This window comes from Coregonus lavaretus, assembly GCF_964263955.1.
Source record: "Coregonus lavaretus genome assembly, chromosome: 7".
Classification (NCBI taxonomy): domain Eukaryota; kingdom Metazoa; phylum Chordata; class Actinopteri; order Salmoniformes; family Salmonidae; genus Coregonus; species Coregonus lavaretus.
In genome coordinates this window covers 52,429,913-52,447,842 of record NC_139994.1, presented here as the reverse complement: position 1 = coordinate 52,447,842, position 17,930 = coordinate 52,429,913, and the positions used below count along the sequence as shown (strand labels likewise).

The 17,930-nt window shown below is 42.6% G+C and overlaps 1 protein-coding gene across 1 annotated transcript; it reads left to right on the top strand.

Moving 5' to 3' along the window:
• Nucleotides 1-2,577: 2,577 nt before the first annotated feature.
• LOC311132582 (low density lipoprotein receptor adapter protein 1-like) lies at nt 2,578-3,523 on the top strand (the record flags this gene model as incomplete). Its single annotated transcript, XM_084165839.1, has 2 exons — nt 2,578-3,181; nt 3,438-3,523. The coding sequence occupies 2 exons, from the start codon at nt 2,578-2,580 to the stop codon at nt 3,521-3,523; spliced, it is 690 nt and encodes a 229-aa protein (XP_084021965.1).
• Between the last annotated feature and the right edge of the window lie 14,407 nt (nt 3,524-17,930).

The window sequence follows — 17,930 nt, the reverse complement described above, 5'->3', positions numbered from 1 at the left end:
CTCTGGGTCTTCCTTTCCTGTGGCGGTCCTCATGAGAGCCAGTTTCATCATAGCGCTTGGTTTTTGTGACTGCACTTGAAGAAACGTTCAAAGTTCTTGACATTTTCCGGATTGACTGACCTTAATGTCTTAAAGTAATGATGGACTGTCGTTTCTCTTTGCTTATTTGAGCTGTTCTTGCCATAATATGGAGATGGTCTTTTACCAAATAGGGCTATCTTCTGTATACCACCCCTACCTTGTCACAACACAACTGATTGGCTCAAACGCATTAAGAAGGAAAGAAATTCCACAAATTAACTTTTAAGAAGGCACACCTGTTAAGTTAAATGCATTCCAGGTGACTACCTCATGAAGCTGGTTGAGAGAATGCCGAGAGTGTGCAAAGCTGTCATCAAGGCAAAGGGTGGCTACTTTGAAGAATCTCAAATAAACAAAATATATTTTATAACACTTTTTTTGGTTACTACATGATTCCATATGTGTTGTTTCATAGTTTTGATGTCTTCACTATTATTCTACAATGTAGAAAATAGTAAAAATAAAGAAAAATCCTGGAATGAGTAGGTGTGTCCAAACCTTTGACTGGTGCTGTGTATGTATGTATGTATGTATGTATGTATATATATATATACAGTGAGGGGAAAAAAGTATTTGATCCCCTGCTGATTTTGTACGTTTGCCCACTGACAAAGAAATGATCAGTCTATAATTTTAATGGTAGGTTTATTTGAACAGTGAGAGACAGAATAACAACAACAAAATCCAGAAAAACGCATGTCAAAAATGTTATAAATTGATTTGCATTTTAATGAGGGAAATAAGTATTTGACCCCCTCTCAATCAGAGAGATTTCTGGCTCCTAGGTGTCTTATACAGGTAACAAACTGAGATTAGGAGCACACTCTTAAAGGGAGTGTTCCTAATCTCAGTTTGTTACCTGTATAAAAGACACCTGTCCACAGAAGCAATCAATCAATCAGATTCCAAACTCTCCACCATGGCCAAGACCAAAGAGCTCTCCAAGGATGTCAGGGACAAGATTGTAGACCTACACAAGGCTGGAATGGGCTACAAGACCATCGCCAAGCAGCTTGGTGAGAAGGTGACAACAGTTGGTGCAATTATTCGCAAATGGAAGAAACACAAAAGAACTGTCAATCTCCCTCGGCCTGGGGCTCCATGCAAGATCTCACCTCGTGGAGTTGCGATGATCATGAGAACGGTGAGGAATCAGCCCAGAACTACAAGGGAGGATCTTGCCAATGATCTCAAGGCAGCTGGGACCATAGTCACCAAGAAAACAATTGGTAACACACTACGCCGTGAAGGATTGAAATCCTGCAGCGCTCGCAAGGTCCCCCTGCTCAAGAAAGCACATATACATGCCCATCTGAAGTTTGCCAATGAACAGCTGAATGATTCAGAGAAGAACTGGGTGAAAGTGTTGTGGTCAGATGAGACCAAAATGGAGCTCTTTGTTATCAACTCAACTCGCCTTGTTTGGAGGAGGAGGAATGCTGCCTATGACCCCAAGAACACCATCCCCACCGTCAAACATGGAGGTGAGAACATTATGCTTTGGGGGTATTTTTCTGCTAAGGGGACAGGACAACTTCACCGCATCAAAGGGACAATGGACGGGGCCATGTACCGTCAAATCTTGGATGAGAACCTCCTTCCCTCAGCCAGGGCATTGAAAATGGGTTGTGGATGGGTATTCCAGCATGACAATGACCCAAAACACACGGCCAAGGCAACAAAGGAGTGGCTCAAGAAGAAGCACATTAAGGTCCTGGAGTGGCCTAGCCAGTCTCCAGACCTTAATCCCACAGAAAATCTGTGGAGGGAGCTGAAGGTTCGAGTTGCCAAACATTAGCAACGAAACCTTAATGACTTGGAGAAGATCTGCAAAGAGGAGTGGGACAAAATCCCTCCTGAGATGTGTGCAAACCCGGTGGCCAACTACAAGAAACGTCTGACCTCTGTGATTGCCAACAAAGGTTTTGCCACCAAGTACTAAGTCATGTTTTGCAGAGGGGTCAAATACTTATTTCCCTCATTAAAATGCAAATAAATTTATAACATTTTTGACATGCGTTTTTTCTGGATTTTTTTTTTGTTATTCTGTCTCTCACTGTTCAAATAAACCTACCATTTAAAATTATAGACTGATCATTTCTTTGTCAGTGGGCAAACGGACAAAATCAGCAGGGGATCAAATACTTTTTTCCCTCACTGTGTATATATATGTGTGTGTGTGTGTGTGTGTGTGTGTGTGTGTGTAAAATATCTCAACTATATGAGCCGTGAGTCCATATTCCATATTCCACATTATAACTTATCTTATGGCATTAACATTGACAATTCATGTGTCTGATTTATGTTGTAATGTATTTAACAAGGCCACAATTTGTTCGTCTTTCTCTGTATTCCAGATCAAAACGTTGACTGCAACTGTACCCGATTCAAAGAGAAAGTGGGAAACACAACTGGGAAAAGGACTGAGGACCACGACACCTGTGCCACATCTACCCCCCCCTTTATCCCCCCCCAAAACCCACCCTCATACCCACCATGTCTCTCAAAACCTTCCACCTGATAGAGACCCTCAAGAAATCCCCGGCTGCTTTACGCCGCCGCTTCCGCCGCGACCGCACAGAGTCCCTCTCCCACGGCGACCCGCTATTCAAGGTCCACTACCTGGGCACCGAGAAAATCTTCTCCCTGGATCGAGAGCAGGCCCAGGACGCCATATCCCGGCTACTCGAAGGGGCCGCAAATGGAAAGAAGCTGAGCAAAGACCATGCGTTGGTTGTTCGTCCACGCTATGTCGAAGTCAAAGAGCTCAGCACAGGGCGCCAGCTCACTAAGACATACCTCCAGGACATAGCCTACTGCGCGGCCGACTCCACCAGACCCAACGTGTTTCTGTACATCTGTAAGCAGCGTGGGCAACAGCTGCAGTGCCGGGTGTTCTGGTGCAGCCGGGCGGAGCGGGCACGGGACATGACGGCCTGTCTGGCACACTCCTTCCAGAGGGCACTGAGCGACTGGCAGGGGGACGGCGGAAGTACCGGCACGCTGACCCCAGAAAAAGTTGAGGTGAAGGAGGGAGAGGATATGTCCACCACCTCTGCTACCTCCCGAAACTCCATGCTAACAGCTAGCTTAAGAAGAGGTAAACACGCCTGAGCACCTGACACACTGAAATATTCTGTTGAAATCAATAGAAACCAAAAATGTTAGGCAGGTGGTAAGGGGATTGCCTAGCGATAGGGGAAACTGTCAAAGGGATTAATTGATAGTCTTCAGTTAACACATGAATGTATGTGGATTTGCACATTTCACCATCTTTTCTTGAGAGTTGTATGTGAAAATAAAAACAAGCCCAGCCAGCACATTTAACACCCTCTCTCTTCTGTGTCGGTTTGCAGTCCGTTGGAAGAAGAGGAGCTCCCTGTCTCACAGTCCACTGAGTGCCATGACCAGGAAGAGATCCACCTCAGACATCTGGCACTGAGACACCCAGATCCCCAGCATGGGACACTAAACTGACCACACCCCCAGGGACTAGTTACAGCATGGAGGGAGGGAAGAGAAGAGAAGAGAACCCACCACTACTGGACTGAAAAAAAGAGAAGGGTGAGGGAGGGAGATCAGTGCTGGACTTTCTTTCAAATGGGACATTGCCTTAGTAAGTCTACAGTACAGTTCATGACTGGAATGAACAGTAGCCTACAAACTGGGACCGTTAATGACTAGCTAACTTGGCCTTGGAAGACTAGGGAACAAGGCGTTGGGTTGATGGCGTGGTACTGTATGCTGTTGCCAGCATTCACCTCAGTTGCCTTGTGACTTGCTTTCACTGTTGGAAAGCTTCAATGCTGAACTTCTCATTTCCATCGCCACTCAGTCACTTGTTTTCCACAGAGTGGCATTGATACTCTGAACTGCCAGTTATGCTTCAAAGAAAGGAGCACATGGTCTTGTGTGCCTTTTTTAACTAGACAAGGATATGACCAAAGATATCACCAAACCACAATCTTCTCTCAGTACAATGCTGGATACAGGCTGGAATGGTTGAAAATGGTTACAGACAGTCATAGCAATGATGGTTGTTTTTTAAATCTTTTTTTGTTATTTATTTTAATTAGGTATTTGTTCGTTTTTGTTCTTTTTACCATACGGCTCTTCAGCCTGTTCTCTTTCTGACTGAGTACAGAAATCTTTTTTTTTTTTTTTTTTTTTTAAAGGGTGGAGGAACTTTGTTTGAGCTGAACCTGAAACATGAGCTCAGTGTTGGTCTTGGGAGAGGGGTTACAAAGTGTGTGTGAGGATTCATGGGGCATAAAGGGTTAATTTGAGCCGACCATAGAAGAACATCGGCTGGGTTGTCATAGCTACACAGTAGGCTGTGTTCGTAGGCAGGGCTGTAATTAAGCAATAAGGCATGAGGCAATTTTTTAAAGATGAATTACATGTTTTCATTCAACGTTATTTTAATGACTACATTTTTTTTTTCATCCTTCCACCAGACAATATAGTCCGAACAAAAGCCAGTTGTTAGTTCTGAGATAATGAAGTTGCTAGCCAAATGAGCTGGTCGTCCAAAAAAGGTTGCCATGCAGGCTAGCTAACTAATGCTAACACTATCACATCAAGCAGCTGAAATGATGGCAAACTATGTGCATTTTAGTTTGTTTTACCTTTATTTCTATTGCCATTTCTTTTGACATATCCAATGTTATGATCCTTATAAATGAATTTTCCTGAGAAGCTGTCAGTCTTGTCACGTTCATTCTCTCTAATGGCACGGTGGAACTCACAAATATAACCTGCAACATTGTTACACGGGTCGGAGGCAGGCAGCAAGGTTTAGACGAACCCCAACTGTTGCAAGCCAAATGCTAGCCTAGTAGCATGGGGAAATAATGTCTAGACACTTTTACAGGGGAGTTTAAGTTAATAAATTGCTGGGCTGGGCTGTGGAATTCAAATGGCACTGTTAAAGGGAAAATCCAATCAAAAACAACCTTTTAATATTTATTTTCATTAGTCCACTTGATTCAGTCCCAAAATGTTTTCCATGTCAGCAGTCAAGTTTTCAAGATATTGGACTTTCGAGAAGCAAAGTGTCACATCATCATGATGATGATGTGGCCGGTCATTGACCGTGCATCTTAGTCCAAGACTATGCTAAATCTGTCTTCACTAATTTCCTGAATTTGAATGAGCCTCATGGCTCTGTATGCTATAGATGCGATATCAACCTACTTATTCACACTAAATCCTCCCTTAAAGGTGTTAGTGTTTGCTAGAACAGTTTTTTATAGTGATGAACCAGTTAGATGTATATTATTTGCATTGATGTGGAAAAATCACTCGCCCATGGTGCACCTCGTTCCTCACTATTCCTGTGTGTGCGAAGTAGTAGGAGTAGTAATGTTTTTATCACATTCGGCGGGTAGGTGCAGTGAAATGTGTTTTACAGGGTCAGCCATAGTAGTTCAGCGCCCCTGGAGCAAATTAGGTGTAAATGCCTTGTTCAAGGGCACGTCGACAGATTTTTCACCTTGTCGGCTCAGGTATTCGAACCAGCGACCTTTCTGTTACTGGCCCAATGCTCTAACCGCAAGGTTACCTCTGTTCCTGTGTGGGGCAGGAACGTTGGTTTGAACTGTTCGGCACTTCAGCCGTGCACCCGCATTCCGATGGGGACATTAGTACTCAAATCCTCCTTGGCCCCGCCCTTTACCTCTCCTCTCTGTCTGGCCTAACCTAACTTCATGACTTTGCATGTTTCATAGCATTAGTGTTAGCGTGGCCCCAAGCTCAAATACCTGTTTCTCTTACACACTCTCTCGCTCCTCACACACTTCCTCATGTCACATCAGCTCATTCCATACAGTAAAGACATTACATCCCAGCTTAATTCCTCGATGTCATTAGAAGTGATACTACAGTATGCAGTATTGCATAATTTAGTTTCATGATAGCTGACTGGTGTTGTATAGGGTTTACACAGGAGACTGCTCATCTATGGATGGGGTGGTATAGGGGTCATTCTACATTTGAGTCCCTACCTATCCTCAGGGGCCATCCCCTATAGACTTCCACCACACGTTACACCTTACAATTTGTTTAACGACAACAAATAAACAAGAAAAGGTTAGCGAGGGATATCTTCATGTTTTACAGTAAAAGGTGCCTGTTTTTAAATGTTGTTCTTTGACTTGACAAGTTATGTCAATGGATGTCTGTTTAACCATTTATTTTATGACTATGTATTCTGATGTATCTCAAACTACAAATGGCACATCCTCATCTTCGCAGTGTAAGTGCCTGCTTTAAGGTCTGGTTTTATGTTATACTTGTTTAAAACATCTTTGTGCACATATTTAAATATGTATTCTATGGAATAATAAACCTTTATACAATGATACTGTATGTGTTTGTATATTTGAAAATGTTTTTCTTGTCTACCTTAACTGAAGACTCAGAGCATCAAAACAGCCAACCTCAGGCCAAAACGAGCCCCCTGTACCCCCCTACATACTGTATCTTTAGTCCTGGTGCCAAGCATTTGATGAATGAGACAAAACAATCTGAGGCGTATTTATTTAAAAGTCTATTTGCCCTTTTTTAAGGGTCAGTATATCGGACTCAAATTAAACAACATTCTGTCATGGGGCCGGAGCTGGAAGGCAGAAGTTCACCAGGGGTCATGGGATAAGCTGAAAGTCATGAGCCTTATTTCTTAGGGTACTTTACTTTATTCTGACCCATTTCATAATCGCTTAAATTGGCATTTACTTCTACATCACTCTATGACGGCGGTGAAATTACAGTACATTAACACATTGAGATGGAGTACCATACATTCAAATGTGCCCTATTTATGGGCCTAGCACATTCGAATTAGAGCATTTTTTGGGGACAAATAATAGTTCCCTTTGTATTGTCTTATTGGCACATTGATCCTACCTCTGTTGGGGAAATAATCATTCAATATGGCTACATGTTTACCTTTAGTAAAAATGCACAGACAACGGGATATACTAGTACCCCTCAGTCTCCTTCCATCATACAATGTCTACTCTGACCATCACATCAGGGTTGTATTCAGGGACACCAAAAGGAAGAAAACATCCTGAAACAGGGAGAGACTACCTGGGCTGCGTTCAGTTGGAAAATAATTAGTGGAGCGTTCAATTAAAAGGAACCGGTGCTTTTCTGAATGACCAGTTGAAAAATGGGTTGTGGATTCAAAATGCATTACCAATCGGAGCAAACATACCTCAAAGTCTGTTCAAGAACGTTGAAGAACAACCGTTTTTGGGAAACGTGTCGTTCAGTACAAACCGTTACGCAACATAGCAAACGTTATATCGAACTGAAAGCACCCCTGGACCTGTCCTATGAGAAACAGTCGTTTTTTGTTATTCGTTGCAAAGCATTTCGCTACGGTGTGCTGTGCACTTAGGAATATGACCCATGTCACTCTTCCTCTGAGGACTCTCCTGAAGCGGGAGTGGCTGGCCTGGTGCTTCTGCCCGGTCTCCTCTGGACCTCAGACAGAGTCTGGACATGGAGACGCCTCAGAGACTTCACCTCTTCTACGACTGAGAGAGAGAGAGAGAGATATTGAGAGAGAGATTAAGAGAGGAAAGCCATTTGCCACACATATATAGCCCAACAGTGCTACCTGGCAACTATAGACTAGAGCAACAATCATCATAATAATTATGTTTATGAATATTATTGGTTGGATAATAAATACAAATGTAGCCCAGGCATCGTAAGCCATTTATAAACACTTGGCATTGCAGGTCAACACATTCATATTTGGATGTTTTGATTCTGTAAACAAATTCTGTATTCAAAATGTTCACTAAACCCCAGCACCATAGGCCTATTCTAGTCTTGGTGATTTGATACTGGGTACAGAAATAGATACACTACCATTCAAAAGTTTGGGGTCACTTAAAAAGTTCCTTGTTTTCGAAAGAAAAGCCATTTTCTTGTCCATTAAAATAACATCAAATTGATCAGAAATACAGTGTAGACATTGTTAATGTTGTAAATGGCTATTGTAGCTGGAAACAGCTGATTTATTTATGGAATATCTACATCGGCATACAGAGGTCCATTATCAGCAACCATCAGTCCTGTGTTCCAATGGCAGCTTCATTAAATAGTACCCACAAAACACCAGTCTCAACGTCAACAGTGAAGAGGCGACTCCGGAATGCTGACCTTCTAGGCAGAGTTGCAAAGAAAAAGCCATATCTCAGACTGGCCAATAAAAAGAAAAGATTAAGATGGGCAGTCTGAGATATGGCTTTTTCTTTGCAACTCTGCCTAGAAGGTCAGCATCCTGGAGTCGCCTCTTCACTGTTGACGTTGAGACTGGTGTTTTGCAGGTACTATTTAATGAAGCTGCCAGTTGAGGACCTGTGAGGCGTCTGTTTCTCAAACTAGACACTCTAATGTATTTGTCCTCTTGCTCAGTTGTGCACCGGGGCCTCCCACTCCTCTTTCTATTCTGGTTAGAGACAGTTTGCGCTGTTCTGTGAAGGGAGTAGTACACAGTGTTGTACGAGATCTTCAGTTTCTTGGCAATTTCTCGCATGGAATAGCCTTCATTTCTCAGAACAAGAATAGACTGACGACTTTCAGAAGAAAGTTATTTGTTTCTGGCCATTTCGAACCCACAATGGCTGATGCTCCAGATACTCAACTAGTCTCAAGAAGGCCAGTTGTATTGCTTCTTTAATCAGCACAACAGTTTTCAGCTGTGCTAACATAATTGCAAAATTGCCGTTTTTTGAACGGTAGTGTACGTATCTCAGATACATTTCCAGGAAGTTTTATTTAATTTTGACTTACCTTTGTCGTAGTGCAGCTCATCCCGGTTGCCATAGACAGCGTAGGTTTCCAGGAAGTTAAGCAGAGCCCCAGAGACCAGGAAGCGCTCTGGGAGAGGAAGGTTTTTCAGGTAGCGCATGTCCAGGGCAAAGGGGTTGGAGGGAGATGGAACAGTGCACAGGCACACCAGCTCACTCACTACATCCCATACCCGTATTCCTATAGGAAAAAGGACCAAAGAGGAGAAGGAGGATAGCTGATCAGCCAAGTACGTGATGCAATGTTTCAGATGGATTATTGTCATGGTGGTGTGCAAACTAGAAGAACATAAATATAAACGTTCTAAACCTTGTGATCCCCAGTCCGTGATGGCTTTGAGTTTCATGGGTGTGTCCTTGACCATTGAATCAGTGCCTCCGATGTTGACCAGGCGCTCGTGATTGGACCTTATCCAGGCGTACGGGCGACCATACTTGGCGTAGCCAGCCAATAGGAAAAGAGTGCAATTCACTTCCTGAAGAGATGAGCGAGAATCAGAATAAAAACAGATTTATTAACAATTCAAAGTGAATGGAACGCAATGATGACTATACTCACAGGCACTGCTATCTCTCTCTCACTGGGGGAGGCTGGTAGGAGATGGGCCTCACTGCTGCCCCTGTGGAAAAAGATAGATAACTTATTCTGTGTGAGTGCATGTGTGCATGTTGTGTGTGTTTCAAATGTGCATATGTGTGTATTTGTGTGTGTACGTTTATACTTGCATGACGCCTCACTTGTGGGCATGGTGGTGGGGCCCCTGTGATGAGTGCTGCTGCTTCCTTGGCAGGCTTTGTGGCCCCTGAGGGCCTTGATGAGGCCCCTGGTGGTCCCCAGGCAGGGGGGAGCTGGTGTCACTAGCCAGGCTGTAGGTGCTACTGGTGCTGCTGGATGAGGAACTGCTACTGAAGGAGGAGGCTGCCGACACCATGAACCGAGGGGAACGCCAACCCTGAAGGGGGAGACCAGGGTCGTGTTCAGTAGGGCACACAGTAGCAAAAGGTTTTGGAAGAGGGAATGAAAATCAGGGTTCTAATTGGTCAAGTTAAAGTAGAATTTCTGTGTTTCACTCTGTTTTAAAACGTTTTCTCCTTACTGTCCTGGAATAAAAGAAGAACCATAATATAGACTTAAAGGAATGGCTCGTCATAGATTTCTGGATGTTTGAGAAAACAAGATAGCTGCAGTTAGTGGAGTTAGTTAAACACTAACCAGGTCTTCATTGACTACAGTCAGGAGTAGCTCCTCTCTCCCCCTCAGCCAAGGTTGAAAGTACCGGAAACCCTACATTGAGAGACAAGAAATTATCCTGATGATAATATACACTACCGTTCAAAAGTTTGGGGTCACAAAGAAATATCCTTGTTTTCCAAAGAAAAGCAATTTTTTGGTCAATTAAAATAACATCAAATTGATCAGAAATACAATGTAGACATTGTTAATGTTGTAAATGGCTATTGTAGCTGGAAACGGCTGATTTTTAATAGAATATCTATATAGGCGTACAGAGGCCCATTATCAGCAACCATCAGTCCTGTGTTCCAATGGCATGTTGTGTTTGCTAATCCAAGTTTATCATTTTAAATGGCTAATTGATCATTAGAAAACCCTTTTGCAATTATGTTAGCACAGCTGAAAACTGCTGTGCTGATTAAAGAAGCAATAAAACTGGCCTTCTTGAGACTAGTTGAGTATCTGGAGCATCAACAATTGTGGATTACAGGCTCAAAATGGCCAGAAACAAATAACCTTCTTCTGAAACTCGTCAGTCTATTCTTGTTCTGAGAAATTAAGGCTATTCCATGCGAGAAATTGCCAAGAAACTGAAGATCTCATACAACGCTGTGTACTACTCCCTTCACAGAACAGCGCAAACTGGCTCTAACCAGAATAGAAAGAGGTGTTCTAGGCAGAGTTGCAAAGAAAAAGCCATATCTCAGACTAGCCAATAAAAATAAAAGATTAAGACTTCTCACAGGTCCTCAACTGGCAGCTTCATTAAATAGTACCCGCAACACACCAGTCTCAACGTCAACAGTGAAGAGGCGACTCCGAGATGCTGACCTTCTAGGCAGAGTTGCAAAGAAAAAGCCATATCTCAGACTGGCCAATAAAAATAAAATATTAAGATGGGCAGTCTGAGATATGGCTTTTTCTTTGGAACTCTGCCTAGCATCTCGGAGTCGCCTCTTCACTGTTGATGTTGAGACTGGTGTTTTGCAGTTACTATTTAATGAAGCTGCCAGTTGAGGACCTGTGAGGCGCCTGTTTCTCAAACTAGACACTAATGTATTTGTCCTCTTGCTCAGTTGTGCACCGGGGCCTCCCACTCCTCTTTCTATTCTGGTTAGAGACAGTTTGCGCTGTTCTGTGAAGGGATTAGTACACAGCGTTCAGATCTTCAGTTTCTTGGCAATTTCTCGCATGGAATAGCCTTCATTTCTCAGAACAAGAATAGACTGAAAAGTTTCAGAAGTAAGTTCTTTGTTTCTGGCCATTTTGAGCCTGTAATCGAACCCACAATGGCTGATGCTCCAGATACACAACTAGTCTCAAGAAGGCCAGTTTTATTGCTTCTTTAATCAGCACAACAGTTTTCAGCTGTGCTAACATAATTGCAAAAGGGTTTTCTAATGATCACTTAGCCTTTTAAAATGATAAACTTGGATTAGCAAACACAACGTGCCATTGGAACACAGGACTGATGGTTGCTGATAATGGGCCTCTGTACGCCTATGTACATATTCCATTAAAAATCAGCAGTTTCCAGCTACAATAGCCATTTACAACATTAACAATGTCTACACTGTATTTCTGATCAATTTGATGTTCTTTTTATGGACAAAAAAATTGCTTTTATTTCGAAAACAAGGACATTTCTAAGTGACCCCAAACTTTTGAACGGTAGTGTATGTTTTCTGACCTTTCAAATTATTATTATTTAGATATTCTGTAACTATCATTTATCTGGTTCTAGAACTATAAGAACTAACCTGTAATGATCCCAATAAGGCCAGGTCTGTCAGAAAGTGCTGCAGTTTTTTCCTCTGTTCTCTCTCTCGCTTCTGCCACACACACACACACACACACTTTGTGAATGTCATATTTTGGCAAATGTTGCTCATCTGAAAGCAAGGACCTCATAGGGTGCACAGAAAATAAAATACCCCTTATCACCTAGCAACACCTCAGCATCTTTGACAAGCGTCCTAATATATGGTGCACAAAAAATACATCCGCTGACATTTAGATGCATGGTTATGAATTCAAAGGAAATATAAATCAAAGAATATCACGAACTGCATTTTAAAACGACATCATTGATCATATTTAAACTGTGGGTGATTGAATACATAGGCTACAAGAAACATGTAATTGTCAAATGAATAATTTTACGAAACAGAATAGATCCCTTAGGCTGGTTACTTACACTGCCACTGCTCATCTTGTTGCCTGTAAAAATCTAAACCTAGAACTGTGTATTTTAGCACGTTTGCAGTGCGTTAATGTGCGCGGTCACACCTAACGTTACACATAAAACGATTAAATTGCAACCGCACACATTCCTTCCCTATTTTTCATTAATCTTAATTAAATGTATTCTGCATCAGAATCTTAAGCGTCTTTCTGAGGTACAATTATCTACCAAATACATTTTCTTTAAAGACAGAGATCTAAAATATAGATATTATTTCGGGAGATCCCTTGTTCTTCGATCTCATCTCTCTTGGGTGTTGTCTCACACGCAAGGGATCATCTGTATCTTCCCCTGCTACACATAAACGTAGGATAAATGCGGGTTAGACATGATATGTGGACCTGTTGGGTAGGAGTACATACATTTAAGCCTAAAGTGATTTTAGAAATATGATGGCCAATTAATGCATGGGATTTGAATATTTGTATATTTGTATCATGGGCCAGGCAGCCAAACAGCGGTTCTTCCATGTGCCTTGTTAATTGGTAGATCCTATGACAGCAATTAGCTTTCTACCAATTAGGCGCTAACAGGTGTCAACAATAGTCAAAATAGCGCCAATTATGGACAGCAACACAATTTGTAAGTTTGAGTAATTGCACAAGAAAATAGAAAAAGATATGGAAATAGAAATTAAGTTATTTTTCACTTCACCTTTACCCTATACCAAACATGAACATACATTGTAAAATAAAAGTTCGGTCTCTCAAAGACATGCTGGGGTGAGTTTTAAGAGTGGAAGGTAGTGACTGTGAAGCTACAGGTAGTATTTGGTCACAGTAATACAATAGGTAATCCATATAAATATATACATTTTAATTCCTCACTTCTACCGGTCTTTCTTCCAGCATACTGTTACTATGTGCTACGCTCAACTGTACCCATACTCATGTACCAGTTGCAAAATTTGATTCAATTTACAGTGCTGCTCTCACCCACCGGACTCATTGAGTTTATACATGAACGACCGGACTGCTTCTCTCTCTAAAACTGTCATATGATAGTGTCGTTCCCTGGTGGCCATCTACAGCATAACCTTAGTATCACTAGAGGAGACTTCAGTCAAGTACTTTGTAGGAGAGATGGAGACCCGCACACTGTCGAAAATGTGGACAAATCCAAAACTGATGCTCTAATGCAAAAATTGAGATAATTTATTAGGACATCATCCAATAAAAGATTCACAATAAAAGTGAATCTTAGATGCATTTAAATGATGCATGTATATCTGACAGGATTGGAAAATAACCCTGAAACAAAGGAAACACATGATGAAACAGTCCAAAATCCCGTATTGTTATTCATTCACCATGTTGTTGTTATTGGGGTTGCATGTGGTTAATGTATGTGTCATAGACAGATGGAAACACCACAAATAAAGATCATCTGTGAAACACATGCCACTGTTGATCAGCCTCCTTGCTTTTATGACTGACTCATACCAAATACAACATGTTCTGTGTCAATTAGTTTATGGTAATGATTCCATCTGTCCTGTGTTAAAGGAACATTCCAGTTTGAGTGTCTGGCTCCCTCTGCCCAATGATCCGATTCGACTTTGAAGTTGAAAGTGTAATGTTTGACATTGAAGGTAAAAGTGTAACGTTATTGGTTGAAAATAGTGATGGGTTCAGCCATCATTCAATTAAATTAAAAATGTTTTGTCCCCTTAGAGTAATAAGTATTAATTATACAACTGCCACTGGTGCATTCTACACATAATTGTATACATCATAGACTATAGGTTTACAGGAAGTGAGTGTCTAGACAGAATGCATTTTTGGGAGGAAAATATATGTAATTGGAATGTGGAGGGCAGCATAGCTAGATGCACTGTGAATATTGACACTCACTTCCTTTAAACCTCTGATGTCATGAAACCACCATGGAGTCCACTTCCTGTCTGGTCAGCAGGCCACTGAGTGTGGCTACAGTGCACTCTTGAATCACCATGGAGACCTGGCGTTCGGCGCCTCCTTTCTGGCCTGCCACGTCGACAACCAGGATGACTTGATTGACCCATATTGGAATTTCCTTATTTGTGATGATAATAATGGTTTGGATTTATAAAGCCCTTTTCCAATTGCTTTACACTAGGTTGGGGTGGGAAACTCACCTCATCCACTGATGTTGCACTCAACAATGAATCCCACTACATGTATTTTCTTTGGTATGTTTTTCTGTGTGTAATTGACTGTATTCGGCAGTCAAATACAGAAATTCAGCTTGGCCCCTAAGACCCTCACAAACTTCTACAGATGCACCATTGAGAGTATCCTGTCGGGCTGTATCACCACCTGGTACTGCAATTGCATCTTCCGGAATAGCAGGGCTCTCCAGAGGGTGGTTCGTTCGGTCAGCCCAACACATCACCGGGGGCACACTGCCTGCCCTCCAGGACATCTACAGCACCTGGTGTCACATGAAGATCATCAAGGACCTCAGCATCCGAGCTACGCCCTGTTCACCCCACTACCATCTAGAAGGCAGAGACAGTACAGGTGCATCAAAGCTGGGATCGAGAGACTGAAAAACAGCTTCTATCTCCAGGCTATTAGACTGTTAAATAGTCACCATTAGCCAGCCTCCACCCAGTACCCTGCTCTGAACCTTAGTCACTGTTACTAGCCGGCTACCACCCGGTACTCAACCCTGCACCTTAGAGACTGCTGCCCTATGTACATAGTCATTAAACACTGGTCACTTTAATAATGTTTACATACTGTTTTACCCACTTCATATGTACAGTGGGGGAAAAAAGTATTTAGTCAGCCACCAATTGTGCAAGTTCTCCCACTTAAAAAGATGAGAGAGGCCTGTAATTTTCATCATAGGTACACATCAACTATGACAGACAAAATGAGGAAAAAAAATCCAGAAAATCACATTGTAGGATTTTTAATGAATTTATTTGCAAATTATGTTGGAAAATAAGTATTTGGTCAATAACAAAAGTTTCTCAATACTTTGTTATATACCCTTTGTTGGCAATGACACAGGATCATTGTCATGCTGAAAGACCCAGCCACGTTTCATCTTCAATGCCCTTGCTGATGGAAGGAGGTTTTCACTCAAAATCTCACGATACATGGCCCCAGTCATTCTTTCCTTTACACGGATCAGTCGTCCTGGTCCCTTTTCAGAAAAACAGCCCCAAAGCATGATGTTTCCACCCCCATGCTTCACAGTAGGTATGGTGTTCTTTGGATGCAACTCAGCATTCTTTGTCCTCCAAACACGACGAGTTGAGTTTTTACCAAAAAGTTCTATTTTCATCTGACCATATGACATTCTCCCAATCCTCTTCTGGATCATCCAAATGCACTCTAGCAAACTTCAGACGGGCCTGGACATGTACTGGCTTAAGCAGGGGGACACGTCTGGCACTGCAGGATTTGAGTCCCTGGCAACTCTGCAGGTCATTCACTAGGTCCCCCCGTGTGGTTCTAGTATTTTTGCTCACCGTTCTTGTGATCATTTTGACCCCACGGGGTGAGATCTTGCGTGGAGCCCCAGATCGAGGGAGATTATCAGTGGTCTTGTATGTCTTCCATTTCCTAATAATTGCTCCCACAGTTGATTTCTTCAAACCAAGCAGGCTTACCTATTGCAGATTCAGTCTTCCCAGCCTGGTGCAGGTCTACAATTTTGTTTCTGGTGTCCTTTGACAGCTCTTTGGTCTTGGCCATAGTGGAGTTTGGAGTGTGACTGTTTGAGGTTGTGGACAGGTGTCTTTTATACTGATAGCAAGTTCAAACAGGTGCCATTAATACAGGTAACGAGTGGAGGACAGAGGAGCCTCTTAAAGAAGAAGTTACAGGTCTGTGAGAGCCAGAAATCTTGCTTGTTTGTAGGTGACCAAATACTTATTTTCCACCATAATTTGCAAATAATTTCATTAAAAATCCTACAATGTGATTTTCTGGATTTTTTTTCTCAATTTGTCTTTCATAGTTGACGTGTACCTATGATGAAAATTACAGGCCTCTCTCATCTTTTTAAGTGGGAGAACTTGCACAATCAGTGGCTGACTAAATACTTTTCCCCCCACTGTATATACTTCATTCTAGTCAAGGCTCATCCATTTTACATTACATTTTAGTCATTTAGCAGACGCTCTTATCCAGAGCGACTTACAGGAGGAATTAGGGTTAAGTGCCTTGCTCAAGGGCACATCAACAGATTTTTCACCTGGTCGGCTCGGGGATTAGAACTAGCAACCTTTCGGTTACTGGCACTACGCTCTTAACCACTAAGCTACCTGCCGCCCTGGTCATCCTGTATAACTACTGCTGTACACACCTTTTCTATTCATATACTGTCCATAATGTCTATACACACCATCATATACATATGTATTTATATTCCGGACTCTGACATTGCTTGTGCTGATATTTCTTAATTTCTTAATTTTTATTCTTTGGATTTGTGTATTTTGTATTGTTAGGTATTACTGCACTGTTCGCGGAACATAAGCATTTCGCTGCACCTGTGATTACGTCTGCCAAATATGTGTACGTGACCAATAACATTTGATTTGATTTATTGAATAATATCTCTCTCTGTGTGTGTCTGTTTCTACAGGGGGACTCGGAGGGACCCCTTCCTGCTCCACTGCTCTCCCCAGTGGCCCTGGGGTAGCCGGGAGCTCATCTGTGAGGACAACTACACAGAGGTGACTTACAGGGCCATCAGACCACAATAGAATATAGTAGAGCTTTACTGTCCATCTGGATCTTTGCCAAACTTCCATGTCAAACGTACATGTTTCAAATCTGCAATGTTTTAATTTCACTTACACTGTATGTCTCTCCTTTAATATGTCTCCAAGGTGTCCATAAAGTGACCAGTCCCAGCTGCATTAGACTCTGAGCAGACGTGATGTGATGTTCCACAGACCAGGCCAACCGCAGGAGGAGTATAGAGACCCAGGCCGATGACGGAGGCCAGTGCCCTGGGTTACCACATCTCTGATTCAGGCTCCAGGCTCATCCTCTGCTGCCCCTACTCCTCATCCTTCTCCTACACCATCAAGGTCAGAAGTTACTTCTATGTAGGCAGGGGGTTTATGGTGCTCAGTTTGTGTGCTCTAATGTATACGATTAGAGATGGAGTAACTCTGATTTTTTGCCTCTTGGCAGGACCTATGCACACACAGGACAAATGGGTGGCGCTGGAGGTGGTCAATGCCACATTCCTGTACCCACATCAAGGGAAGGTCCTTGCCATTGATGCCTCAATAGCCTGCTCTATTAGTGAGTCCATGTTTTCTGTCTAAGTGCTAGTTTTGACTGGGGTCCTATCTGCCATGCCATCTTTTGAAGCTACAATCTCCTGTCTTTCCTCCTCATCTCCTCCATTTATCCATCCATCCCGCCCTCCCTCAACTCCACCAGATGAGGCGACAGTGGATGGGTCCCACCTGCTCTGGCCTGTCCCCCATGTCCTCTACCCCCTGCTCCATGGGCGGTTCAGGGACAGGGGCATGAGGACAGGGGTGGAGACGCTTGACCTGAGTGAGTGTGTGATCAAAGAGAGGGGG